At 42.4% G+C, this 14,569-nt stretch overlaps 1 protein-coding gene and 1 long non-coding RNA gene across 2 annotated transcripts in view; both read left to right on the forward strand.

The window, feature by feature from the left end:
* The window catches only part of nexmifb (neurite extension and migration factor b), an 80,705-nt gene extending 70,539 nt beyond the window's left edge, over positions 1–10,166 (forward strand). The window contains exon 3 of the mRNA XM_084719366.1: positions 5,410–10,166. Within this exon, the coding sequence (XP_084575492.1) occupies positions 5,410–9,641 (4,232 nt within the window). The 3' untranslated portion in view covers positions 9,642–10,166. The remainder of the gene's footprint in view (positions 1–5,409) is intronic.
* Positions 10,167–10,328: 162 nt separating this feature from the next.
* LOC146326991 (uncharacterized) lies at positions 10,329–12,920 on the forward strand. Its single transcript, XR_014770620.1, has 2 exons — positions 10,329–10,947; positions 11,941–12,920. It is a non-coding gene; the product is annotated as an uncharacterized LOC146326991 (long non-coding RNA).
* Positions 12,921–14,569: the final 1,649 nt, after the last annotated feature.

The raw sequence follows: 14,569 nt of genomic DNA on the forward strand, positions 1-14,569 counted from the left end.
GCATTAGTGGCACGGGTGTCATAGAATGGGGCACCATTTTCTGTTTTTGTTAATAAAGTGACTGAAAGTGTATTGTAAGTGAAGAGAGACAAAGCACGGATGTATGTGTGTGCATGTGTGGCCGTGTGTGCATGTGTGGCATCTGACACACTAATAGATGAGGCCACAGACGCCAACTTGTCTCTCTCCTCATGTCCGTGACCATGTCCCTCGGCATGGGCTCATCTCCCCACAGAGCCGCCTGGCACCGAGCAGCTCAGGCTTACCTCAGGTGGACGAAGCTCTGAATGTCATGGCTACGAAGATAGGCGAGACTCTGAGAGCTCTGAGTGCTAACTGGTCTGGTCTGGTCTGGGCTAGTTTGGCGGTGGTCGGGCTGTCTAGCATGGCTGGGCTTGGCAGGGCCGGGGATCAGAAGATCACCACCTCCTGCCAGCAGCCGGGGTCCTTCCATATGCTCAGTGGTGAACGTCCATGCCAGCTTGCATGAGCTGTGTCACATCCAGCCTCGGTTTCTATTCAAGGAGGACCTCTCCTGATAACACAATTACAAAACTACAACCGTGCTGCTAGGATGATCTCAGCTTGTTTTTTATTCATATATGAGCTGCTCTTCCTCTTGCTAGATATTGAATTCTGGCAGCAGTGAGTATTTTGGATCTTTATCTTGTTTACATTTGCCAGCTCAGATGCAGTAGTAACATTATGCTGTACCGTATCAGTGAATATGAGGCTGCTGAGCCCCCTTTGACCTCTAATGTCAAACTTGATTTGTCATCTACAGTCATCGCTGTGAGACCCTGCATGTGTGTGAGAGTGTGTGTGTGTTTGTGTACCTGTCTGACTGACTGATCTGTGGCACATTCTGAACAGCTGAAGAGCTAATGGTCCAGCTGGAGACAGATGGCCTCTCGATAACACTATACCCCCAAGCCAATACTCACACTCTATCACTCTCCCTCTCATACACACAGACACACACACACACACACACACACATGCATGAACACACGCATGCATCCGCGCATGCACACACACACATTGGATAGAATAGATTGTTAATCCATTATAAACCCTGAGGAAACACATTTTTCAATATGAGTTTAATGTTTCACAGCAATTTTGAACAATCTTTTGGCAATATTAGGTGGCAGCTTAGGTTTCATGCGAGCACGGGGGGATAAAGGAAGTTAATTTCTCCCCTTTTTTGTAATTTCCCTCCCTTGGTGGATTTGCTTCTTTGTGGGGCTAATGAAAGAGATAAGTAATCATTTCTTTATATTTGCCTTATCTGTGAGTGCTGGAAAATTACTTGGTAGATTTCAAGCACTGGCACTGTTTACATATAATTCCAAATAAATACAAATGAATTGTGTCCACGATCGGAAAAAAACATTGTTGCAGTCCTCCTAGGCTCCTCTCTTCACTTTTCAGTCTCACCATACATTGAACAGATGTCCAGTCACTGTTGATGATAAATGTAGTCAGTTAAAGCAAAAAAATTCCTTAGTGTGTGCTCCATTGACAGAGAAAGCAGAGTTCTCCTAGTAAACAATACAGCGTGTACTGACAGATTCAAATTTCACCACAAAATAGACTCTAACTCGCTTAATTCTGAACTGATTTTCATGAAATTTGCTTTGTTATAAACGTGAGAAATTGAACATGATACTGGTTACTTGTTGGAATTAAATCCAGTTACCGGGGGCGATCTAATCAGCTCTATGACAAAACATTAACCATCTAAATAGCCATAACTTCCACTGGGACATGTAGGCTCCAACCAGCCAAGTTTCTCCAAAAAATGTTGATTTATATATATATATGTGTGTGTGTGTGTATATGTATATATTAATTATTATTATTATTATTATTATTATTATTATTATTATTATTATTATTATTATTATTATTTATTTATTTATTTATTTATTTATTTATTTTTCAGAGAAATATAATAACACTTTACCTTTGATGATGCCTATTCCTAGGCCAGAGCCTTCAACTCCCAGTGGAAGTTGTTATTGTTGTTATTTAGAGGGTTAATGTTTTGGCATATAGCTGATTTGTTTGCCCCCCCCCCCCCCAGTGACTGAATTTAAAGTAGCCAGTATCATTTTTAATTATTCGGGTTTATACCAAACCCAATTTAATGAAAATCAGTTCAGGATTACGCCAGTTACAGTTGATTTTGTAGTGAAACACACTGTATTTGTATTTGTTCTTGGCCAATACAGCACACACATTGAGGAATTCATTGCTTCAATTGCTTTTATCATCAACACTAACTGAACATCCACATGAAAAGTGGCGACTTTACCCTTTAAATGCAGAAATGGATATAATTTCTGACTCTCCGCAGAGGGCATGTGCCAGTAACATGTTTTTGCTCTGAGGTCATTTTTGCTCACAGATTGAAGGGAACTGATGGCAAACGCCTTGCTGCAACGCTTCTGCAGCCTCTGACGAGTTGCTGCTATAACAGTTTTCTGAGAGAAGATGCATTATTTCTCCTGAGGATTTCTTCATTAAGGATGACAGTAGCGCAGTTGTATGCTTTTAGTAGGCGTTGTGGTTGCTCCAGTGTGTCTGCAGGCCGCAGACCCAGAGAGACCTGCTCACAAATTTCATTACCTCGTTGAAATCACTCTCAAATCATATCCATATTCAGAGATTTACTCACCATCAATACAGCCATGTTGAATACTGTTTGTTAAGCAGTCTTCCCCTCAAGCATTTATCAGTACCTCAATAATGATTAGGTGCATCCATTCTAAAATGGGGGACGTTGCTAGTTAACCTCTGTGAACACATTAATTGCTGCGGTATGTTTTTCAGTTTTAATTTTTTTCTGGCATGATTTTAAAGAAAATGTGTGAGGTAGCAGCTTGGGATTGTAGAGGGAGGCAGGTGTAGATGATATTGGTTATACAGTCTCCAACATATGGGCCTGTCGTGTCCCATGTGTACGTACCTGCCTCCGCTGCTGTCATCTAATTATGCAGAGCAAACAAAGCTATCTGCCTGCTGCTACAAGCCCGCTTCTGTGGGTTTTGATTGTTACTCATCAGATGGATGTCTTCAAGTGATTAAGACATTGTCACAATCGACCTGAAGAAAATCACTAAAACCTACTTTCAATTTAGTCATTACTGCTATTGTTGCTGCCAATCTGTGCAATTTTATGGTATCGTGTTACCTTAGAGCTAAGTTAGATCTGTATCTATACAGATGAAATGCTAGAGGGAAGGGCAGGCAATGCAAGATGACTGCACTAATTTGATCTCATATATTGCTCTTGGGTTGGGAAAGGAAGGCAAATAATACCATAGTATTATTATTGTACGTTATTATGTTAAAGTAGGTGATTTCTGAGAGAACATTATTTTCAGTAAGCCAATTGATCCTTTGCTAAGCCCCGCCCTCCTGAGTTACTGTTGCTACGTCTGCCAAGCTCTCCATTCTCACACCGCACATATGCACTTTACGGGGATAACAGTGGAAGATTTAACACTGAAACTAGGAGTAATTGTTTAAACATGTGGTCTTCGATTCCACAATGTAGTAAACAAAACAGACTTCTCATTTCAAGCTGACGACCATGGATTTTGTTGACTGAAATGATGATTCTTGCTAGCTGATTTAATAAATGTAGCTAATGTAAGTTAATGCTAATGCTGAAATTGCTTGAGTCAGCTGAGACACTAAAGCTACATCCTTGCAAACACTGTTCAGATAGTGAAATATGTCACGCATATCGATAGACGATAGAAATACACTCACTAAAGTCGGAAAAGAAAGCGCAGGGACTGGATTAAGTGCAGAGGACCATTAAATGTCATCCAGACAGACTAGCCAGATTGTTATCGCCCCAGGAAGAGGGCCAGTTTGAGAGCTAAACTAACAAGAATACAATAATTGTGTTTCCCCTCATTTACTGATACAGTTGATTTGTAAATTGATGAGTAAACTCTCAGCTTCATTTCAAAGAGATGTATAAGAGTTTATTTGGATTTACCCCCCATAATGCCCCTGAACTAATCAATGCTAAAATATATCCACAACATGAACTAAATTATGTCCAACAACAAAAATATACAAGGATGTGGGATTTGTATTCTGACATCAGTGTAGTGTCTTGCCCAAACGGGCAAACAAAATTTAAAGACACCAAATAAACTGATCTCATATTGTATGTGTGTATTATTCTGTCTTGCTTGCCTAATTTTTCAAGTTTTAGAAATAAAATTAGCCTATACTTTGCTACTCAGTCCAACTTTTTTTGTGTACTCAGAGCAGGGGCTGAGATGGTTAGGGAGCTCATCCATAAGCTCACAGAAGCCTGCACTGCTACATCCTGCAAAATCACACCCATCCAGACGAAATATTAAGATTTTAGGGAGTTCCATGCATTGTTGCCAGCCCACTTTCATTGTGCACCCACACCCTCTGCCACAAGATTGGCAGGAGTTAAAATTACTGTGGTTAGTAAGCTAGTTAGCCGGGCATGCTAACATTTGCAGTTTACATTAGAGTGGGTAAAGACGAAGTTTAATCCAGTCCTCAGATTTTTGCTCTTATGTTTCATGTCTTTGAGAAAATACCAAAAAGATGCAACCGTCCATACTCATAAGACACAGAGTATTGGTCATCTTAGACTCCCTTGCACATTGTTTCAACATGTAGAAAAATGCAAAGCTTGACAGTCCTGCTGTGCCTACAGTTGCTAATCTATGTTTTGACACTTGCTGTTTGGGGGAGAGGTTTAGCCAAGGGTCATCTTAACATTTTGGAGTGACTTCTCTGTCTATGAATTCATTTTTTTTTTTTTTTAGCAAAAATTTCATAATTGTGGCATGAAAGGTTTCATAATTGCAGAAATCATCCCATTGATCATTAATACCAACTTTCAGAAGACCTGGAGGTTTTATTTCTAATAACTTTGGACTGCTTCCTGTAAACATAAGATAAAATTGCTTATTCTGCTCTATTAAGTAGGGCAAATGCATTTCCAGAAGCTCTTTATCACTCTTACTTATGCCACCTTGTTAACTTAACATTAGGCAGGTGACTCCATTTGTGAGTCACCCTTCCTCATTTACAGCTGTATTACCTCTTGCCTTGTCTAGACTTTTACATTTGAACATCAAGCAGTAATGGGTAAGAAGTTGTCCTTACCCAACTTGACATCGCTAATACCTCTTATTCAATCTAGTACCAAAACTAAATTATTAATGTTTAAGGCTGGCATCACAAAATGACATTTGGAGCTCTAGGGGGTTAATTGACACTAATTGCATTTCAGCAGCCCAGAAGAAATGTCAGTGTAACTACAGAGCAAAAACAAAGTAATTTAACTTCAGACTTACAGTTCAAAGAGCTGAAATCTTTTCTTTTTTCTCCCTGCAGGGGTATGTGAACAGAGTGGTGATCTGAGTCTGTGCGGGCTTGTTGATGCTACTCTCCCTCCATCCTCACCTCCTCCTGCCGCAGAGACTTCACAGCAGGCCTGCCTGACGCACCAGAGGACCACACCTACATCACCACCAACCCTCCCTCTGTCCCTTGGCACTGACTCCTCTCTGGGACTGACAGCGGCCCCCTGCCCTCCCTCTGATGACGCTCCAACTGTAGTCCCTCACCTTCGTCACACTCCCACTCCCACTCCCACATCACTTCCCACCCCACCCGTAAGCTCCTGGGGTCCCACAGGAGACACCCAGAAGACTTCCCTTCTGCTGCCTGTTGCCCTCCCTCTGTCAGCTACAATGATGGAGCCTGGCTCTGTGTCTGCCCTGACAGAGGAGTGTCTTCTCCAGCCCACCCGCACCTGCCTTGGCTGCTTCATTGAGACCCGCGATGCTACTGACCATAACTCCATCCCGAACCCGCCCCATGACCCCAACAGCAACCCTGACACAGAGACTGGGCTTAGTGTAAGGATAGGGGACGTGAGCCGAGAGGACTTCTCTGACATCAACAACATCAGCATCCAGTGCCTGAGCCATGCGGGGGAGGCAGTGAGTCACTATGGAGAACAGCTCCTCTCTGACCAGCTACTTAGCTTTCCTCTGCCGAAGGCCCCAGGTGAGGGCAAGAGAGTAGATGGAAACAAAACATCGGAGGACTGTGATGACCCAGAGGATGACGCAACAGCTAAGAACTTGTATGAGGGACTGTTACTGGACAAAGTGAGTGGAGAGGAGGTTTTGCTGGCTAATGCAGGCCAGGACTGGGGCTACTTTGAGTCCTTCATCAGTGAAAGTAAGATGGAACTGCTGGACCTTTGTTCTAAGAATGAACTGTCAGTCAACCTCTTCTCTGAGGAAGATGTTGACAATCTATTTGATGATGAGGACGATGATTCAACTTTAAGCAGTGATGTCTGTTCACTGAAGATTCGTTATGAGTCTTTCCAGGACAACATGAGGGAGAAAACAAATGTGCTCCAGGAGGAGACACAGTTCAACTTCTTCCCTAGTGTCCTGGCCAACTGTGCAAAGAAAGAGGAGGGAGCGGGAGTCTTGAGGAGGAGTACTGAGGAGCTTCAGCCCAAAACTGATGAGCTCATCCTGGAGACAGGGCAGGATGGAAAGGCTGGGGACTGCAGTGGTCGGAGCCCACTTGATGGTTCCCAAGGATCACCCATGTCCACTCCAAAAGTCAACTACCTAATGGACTTCAATTCCACAGAGGAGTCAGGTGAATTCAGCGATGACAGCTCCTGCACTGGCTCCTCCTCAGACACCCTGCAGGAGGGCAAGTTTAAGAAGGGCCACTCAAAGAGATTGCTCAGCCCCTCTAACCCTCTCAACTATGGTTTGCGCTCCAAGAGAAAAGTTCGATACAGTGATGATTACTTATATGACGTTGACTCGCTTGAGAGTGAGAAGAATGCAGAGAAAAAAGAGAAAGCTCCCTCCGGTCAAAAAGAGGAGGAGGATGTGGACTGGTGCCCCAAGAAACGCCGGAAATCCTGTCGTAAGGAGCCGCCAGTGGTCATCAAGTACATCATCATCAACAGGTTTAAAGGAGAGAGACTCATGTCAGTGAAACTGGGCAAGTTGGACCCTGTGGATGCTACTGTGAGCTTAAACACAGACACAGTAAGCAAATATGAGACACTGGCTCCTCTGAAGGATTTCTGGCAGGAGAGGCAAAGAGAGAGACAGGAACAGCTTAAGCTGGCTGCCAGAGATAAACAACAACGCGGTTTTCATCTAAACGGACGCCATCATCGCCCTTTTAATTCTAGTCATCCCAAAAGGAAATACAAGATTGCAAACAGGCTTAAGGTTCAGAGGATTCACACTGTGGAGCAATCAGCAACAGCACAGGGCTCCCCTCTCTCTGATCGGGGCCAGGGAGGTGTCACTAAAGAAGAGGCCACCCCCACGGTAGGGGGAATAATAGCAGCCCCAGGCCTCCCAGTGACATTAGACACAAACTCCATCACGCACACAGTCACAGCCAAGAGCCGCTCCCAGGAGAGGGAGGAGAGGGAGGGGAGGAGATTGGGAGGAAATAAAACAGTCAGGATAAGGAAATTCAAAAGCGAAGCCAGGCTGAGGAGCAAGAAAATGAAAGAGGCAGAAGGAGAGGAGGGGAGGAGCGTGACAAATGAAACGGATGCCTGTGTCGCTGCGGCACAGATTGAGGACCCTACTGCTGGGTTAGAAGAGGCAGGCATTAGCTCAACTACAGTCAAACCCCATTTCTCTGACAATACCACCACTGCTCACACGTCTGAGGAGAAATTCCCCTTTGTTTCGTCCACCTGCTCTCCTGACAAAGCTCCCTCCTCAGAGGAGGTGGAGGCGGGTGTCCCTGTCATCCCGGGGGGCTACCTGCAGACCCTGTTAGATGCCACAGACTCCTCCGGAGGAGCAGCTATATCCTATTTCCCCCAGCAGCCCTCTAGGCAGCAGTATCCTCTGGGGCTAACCCTAGAGGAGAAACAGTTTTCTTCTCTACAGCTTGCTCAGAGCTGTGTCCTCTCTCCTCCCTCTGAGTCGGAGCTCCAGCAGTCCCCCCAGAACTGCCCCAGCTTCCCCCAGATGTGGCACCCACAGCTCTGTGCAAGCCACAACCAGAGCTTTGGGCCAGAGACCCCTGAGACTCCCATCTTACCCAACAACTTCCCAGCTGCTGCGGTGCCCCTGAATGACAGCCTGCCAGTGTCTAACTACAGCCAGCTGAGCCCTGAGGCTGACAGGCTACTTTATGAGAAGAGCTACCTGACTGAGGCTGGGCTGCAGCCTGGGGCAGATCTGCAAGTGTGTCAGTCTGCCTGTGTGGAGGGCCAGGTGCAATACCAGAGAGGGTCCCTGTGCACAGACAATGGCAGGCTCATCAGCTATGACTCAGTGGGCTCTCTGTCAGCCTCCTCCAGCAATTACAGCTCCCTCAGCCTCAAGTCCTGTGAGCGAGAGGGTGAGGAGGAGGGCCGAGACAGCTTCTTAGCTCACTGCAGTCCCAAAGTAGTGATTCAGCAGAGTGTGGATGCCCTTACCCCTCTCAGGGAGTCCTCAGACCTGCTGGACATCTCCAACTTCACCCCTGACAAGTTTAGACACTCATCACTGTCAGAGCTTTCCCCTCCTGAGACCCCCAACCTGTCCCCGCAGGTGGTGGGACGTGATATGAAGATGGCGGGGAATGTTGGAGAATACCAGGATGTGAATGATATGACTATGGACTGCAATAGGGAGGTAAAGTGGAACTGTGACGTTATGCAGCAACAAGAGCACACAGCAAATGCATACACAGTCGAAGACAGCCAGTTTCCACTGCACAACTTTAACAGTCAGGATGTGTTATGTTTAGATAAAAAGGAGCTGGGAGTTACAGAGTTTGATGAACAGACTGGTGAGATGTGTGCAAAAAGCATTAAGACAAAGAGGAAAGGCAGTTGCAAACAGCAGACAGCTGCAGGACAGAGCCCAAAGAAAGTCCGGGCTCCCCGAGCTCCTAAGTCAGAAAAGGTCAAGACACCCAAACAGAACTCACGTTCCACCAAAAAGATAAAGGCCATGTTGGAGGGTAAGGCAGCAAAGAACCAGGCAGGTGGCTGTGGCACAGGCCTGACTGACAGTAGTAGCACTGGGGACTGGTCTGGCACAGGCTGGTCGGAGAGCAACAGCCTGGTTGGGGACGACCAGAGAGAATTTGAGGAGCCCTCCAATATTCTGTCCAACATTGTATCTGGCATGGCTGAGGTCCAAAGGTTCATGATGGCTTCCATTGAGCCGCTGTGGAATCCCATGTCTGAGGCATGCATGCCCTCTGAGGCCAACAGCCTCAACCTAAAGACCCTTAAAATCTTGGCAGGCACCGAGGCCGACCTGAAGAAAAAAGGAGCTGTGCTAACAGGGGCTGGGAGAGGCAGAAAGGCAGGGGGCAAGGGAGGAAAGAACCAGGCCAAATTCAACCCCTCTCATCCCTTATTCCCACAACTAGCTCTGGGCTGTAACATGTTTGACAAACCCAACTTTATTAACCCTGGGCCTGCACACAAAAAGCTGTACCGCCACAAGACCAGTGCAAAGTTCCCTCGGATTGAGACACTGAAGGGGAAGCGAGCTGAGAGGGACCCAAATAAGGACATAGCACTGATGACCTCTTTTGAGAAACTGAGGTAATATTTTGTTATCAGCTGCTGTTGCACCCCCTTCTCACTTTCCCCCCACTACCTGCTCAGCCCTCCCTCCCAAGCATACCTACACTGACGCTATGCCAGAGCTGCATGAGTACTACGTTCCCCCTGACTACTCCCACTTCCTTTTAACCCCCCTGAAGAGGAAATTAATATCTGCATGAAAAACTTCTTGTACTTTGCAAACTACCTATTGAGTGATTGTGTCAAGCTTGATTGAGATTTGAAACGACCATGGCTGCATTTTTCTTGCTTTTGTTGTTTCTGCTTTGTTTGTTCTTCTTATAGTCGTTTTTGTTTTACTTTTGTCTGAAAAAAAAAGAAAGAATAAGCCTTGAAAACAGTTCTGTCGCCTTTTTGAGGAACTTTGTTTTTGTATTTTCTCAGCAGAACTAGCTCCCCTGAATTATGTATTTATTCCCTCTTTTTCCCTAAAGATGTAGCTATATACACAAATGCATTGAGTGACATCTACGCACCCCTCCTCCTCATCTGTTTTTGTATGCAGAATATGGATGTCCTGTTGTTGCTGTCCTTCATACACTGCCTGGCTCATTTCAAGAGGGAAACCTACGATTAATGAGCCCTATTTAAGCCCAAGACATCTTGAAAACACAAGATGGGACCATTTTGTATTGATGACATATCAGACGTTGTCTTTTTCCCCCTGAAAGTTGGAATGACTCCCCATTTTCCTTTTATCAAACGTTTCTTTTTCTTCTGGAGTTAAGAGGAACTGGTTATCTAAATTTACATTTTTACGCCTTGCAAATTCATAAAAGCTCCACCCTCAGAGTATTTTTGTCAATGTTGTTGTACAGGGACATGCAATATTTGCAAAAAAAAGATGATTATAATCTTAAAATCAATGTGCCAAAAGTAACAATGCTGTGTAAATGACCTCTTATATATGTGTGAATATTGGCTGTTCCTCTTTTCTATCCATTGGAGTATTGGCTGCTCGGGTTGGAGACTCCGTACAGAGACTTGCCACTACAGGAATTCTTTATTTGGGACTTTTCTCTCTTCTCTGATGAAAGGCACCAACAGCTGGCAGTGGTACACCACCACTCACTAAACCAAATCAGAAAGACTCTGAATTCTCCTCGTTTCCCCCACTTTGTTTGCCAAATTCAATTTACCTCAACATCGCCTGGCACTGAGAAGCAACAAAAGAGAGGCAAAGGGGAGATCTGCTCTGAAGGCTATTGTAGAGGAAGAAGATGAAAAAAAAAGAGATGTTCAAACGAGCTTTCTCTGGACCAAGGAAAGTGTAGTGCAGATGTTTGAGGGTAAGCAAGGAAATTATTTGTCAGTTGGGGCTGTGCCTCGCTGAATAGCTGTTTTGTACTGGAAAAATCAAGGCAGTTTATTACTCATAGAGATTCTGGTGCACGCATCAGTCGTGAATGGACATTACACTTTTGCAGTTAGATTTAATGTGAATGTGAAAGCAGTTTTCAGTACAAATGGAATCAGTAATCTTGTAAATGAAGGAAAGCATGTCTTTGCATTAGCTCCACGTGGGAATCTTACTTCTATCTTACCTGAAATGGTAATTTAAACAGTAATTTTTCTTGACATTCTCATGTAATTTGTACATTTAAACACTGCCATGCTTTAAGTTGCTCCACAGGTGTAGTCAGTCTGATTATTTTGGTTATTTTTTTTCACATAATGTCTAAATTTAACATCTTTATTTTGAAGGTGCTTTCTTTTATAAGTTGTCTTTAAGTCTCATCTCAGTTTTGATGGGTCAATAACTTGGCAGAAAATCAAGGCCAAATAAAAGGCACAAATTGAAAAAAAAAAGTAGGTGCTATCTGGTTCAGTGTAGTTCTAGGCTATTTATATTAATTAATTTGGGCTCCTTCACTCCCTCACTACCCTGAGATAAATCCACCTTAAAATGAACCATACAATCATGTTTAATCAATTCTTAAATGTCTTGATTTAAATGAATTTCAGGAGAAATGAAGAGCCCCTTCAACTGCTTACGAGAGTATCTTTTAAAAATATATACTCAAAAAATAGGCCTCTATTTTCTCTCTTCTCTGAATGTTGAATATCATTTTTAAACGTAGCAGTAATTACATGAGACTGCATGGAGATGTGCGGACAAATTGAAGCTTGATGTAAAAACAGGCCTTGTCACACTGGATATGGTAATTCTGACGCACAGGTGATAGTAATTGATTGCTTGCATATGGCAAGAATCATAATCAATCTTTCTCTGTCTCTTTTTTCTCTCCTCTCTGCCATGATCCTTTGTTTCTTTTCTCCAGTGTATCAGGGTTAGGACCAAGACAAGCTGCTGATGGGAAGCTCCACATGGGCTGCAAGCCCATTTAGTCTGCCTTCTCTCATTTCTGCCTATTGTCAAATTGAATGTACTTCTCTGAGTTCATACTTTTCTTTTCTTTTTTTCTTCTCTTTCTTTTTAAAATGTGCCACTGTTGAGCTGCCTCATGTTAATGGTGCTAAGAAAGCTGACAATTGTTTTCTTTTTCTTTGGGGTTTTGGTTTTTTTGTTTTCCCAGAGTTAACAAAAAAAGAAATGCAAAATAGATTAGGTACCTAACCCTCTTTATGAATGTATATTATAATGTTATGTTTGATGTATTCACTTCATGATTCTTTGACATTGATTGGAATTACTTTTGCTCTTTTCATTAAAAGATTACCGAGCTTTATATATACTGTCTAGAGTTGTTACCAGAAGGAATCTTAATGAACTCTTGACACTACAAAATCTTGTATATTTTTTGTGTGCCAATTTGTAACATATTTTGTAAGTGTATATTTTTCTTAGAAAGTGCTGTGAAGTATTTGTGTGTGTGAGTAACCTTTTATGCGCCTCTATGGGCAGTGGAAAGGATATACAATGACAAGTTTCTGGTTTTAAAAACCAAAATATGAAAGTATCAACAGAAAACTAGAAATATTTACATTTTGTTGGGAGTTTTGTAATAAGACCATGATCTTGTTGTGAGAGTGTTGTGTTACTGTGCAAAACACAAATAAGCAAAGAAAAAAAAAGAAAACTTGGAAAAAAATATAATTTGTGAACAATTTGCTGTTTTATAGATTTTCATGTAAATTATTTGAGTATTATTTTGTTTTTTGTTTTGTTGTAACTGTTGCAAAGGTTTTAAATATTTGTGATCAAGCCTGTATGGTGATAATGTAATATTGGTAACTTGCTGAGTTTTGTAATAATGTTTATGGAGTAAATATACAAATTAAAATAAGATTTTGAATGCTGCTTTCTGAAGAGAGTTGGGTTGTGTTTTTTAACGCCCACCCATTGCTTTAGCCAGTAACTACAGTATAAACAGTAAACATAAAATCTCCACACTCTTAATATCTCAGTAAACAAATTCAGTCTATTAAAATAATAATAATAATTAAAAAAGCTTACGGCATGCAGTTTTGTGAAAACACCTATTGAGATGTCAGGAGTGAAGTGTAAGTAACATATCTGTTAGGCAAATACCCTCGACCCCCATCTCTGTAGTACTACTACAATAACAGTAGTATGAATATAATCTGTTACATTTATTTGTTCTTGCCAAAAAATGTGTAAGTGTAAATACTACCTTGATAATTCCAATTAGTCTGTCCTTATTCGTTATATTGAAAGATTCTTGGACGAAAGGCATTTTAATTTCTGCACAAGTCTGGCTCCAGCTCATGTTATTTTAATGTCATATCTAATTAGCACACAGGGTCAGGCATTGCTAGAGTGACTGCTCATCCATAACTCTGAGCTGGGCTGCTGTGGTCCACACTGCAACTCATTCTGGCATGCTTAATTGGAGCTGGAGATACTGTCTGAGACCATAAACAGATCCTGTGATGTATGCCTCCAAAATTGTCAGGTGGTATTAGCATTGTTTTTGTTCTTTAGTCACCCATAGCAGATAAGGGAGCGGGCAAATTATAAGATGGAATGTCTAGTGCAATGGATCAGGTACACCTGTGGTTATTAAATGAGATCCTGGTTGTTTTGTCAGCGCATGCTTATGCTGCATAGGCCGCCATGGAGCCTCTCATTAGGACAATTGTTTGTCATTAGGGCAACTGTTTGTGTGTGTGTTTTTTTTCATCATTACTGAGAGGACTATAGAGTAATATTTTTAAATAATCAGCATGTCTATTTCTGCTTGTTTTCGTGATGTAGGCGTGTACTTATTGAGTCACAAGAACCCACAAACAACACAATTACTCAAACTCATGTTTGGCAGATTAGTTCTAAAAGAAGGCAACTTCTTTAAATACAAACCTTTATAGACTAATCTGGTGAGTTCAGCTCAATAGGATGGCACAGTGCTGCTGAGAGGTAAATCCTGTTTTGTGTGGTAGCCAGCTTTAAGCCATTGCAGAGGCTTTCAACAACTTCCCAACTGTGGCTGCTAGCTAGTTTTTTGCACACTGGTTTACAAAATGGCCTGTAAGTAGATGCCACCTACTGCCAAAGGGTCACCACTGGGTCTGCTCTGGCATGCTGCTGTATCAATACTGTCCCACCTCCACCCACACACAAGTCTAGTGCCTGCTGTATGCCTGTGGTGTTTCTAGTTTTTTAAAATGATAATTTTAAGCATAAAGAGGATTTCATACCATTCGCCTTGAATTTAACTCTGTTATTGGACCTTTTTATGTTTTCACTCAGATAGATTGTAAGTACATTTAGAGTGTCGATGCAATGGATTTACAACACAAATAATTTATTCCTAGCATATTTATTAATGTGTAAAAGTGAAAACAAAAATCCTTGTGACATTATGGGATAATGTTTGTAGATTGAATTTAGTTAAATAGTTAAAAAAAAATTATGATTCATGTTTTTATATTATGTCTTACTAGGCCTGTCACAATGTCAGATTTTCATGATTATGATATTGTCACGAT

The sequence above is a fragment of the Lutjanus erythropterus genome, chromosome 5 (assembly GCF_056507025.1).
Source record: "Lutjanus erythropterus isolate fLutEry1 chromosome 5, fLutEry1.hap2, whole genome shotgun sequence".
Classification (NCBI taxonomy): domain Eukaryota; kingdom Metazoa; phylum Chordata; class Actinopteri; order Lutjaniformes; family Lutjanidae; genus Lutjanus; species Lutjanus erythropterus.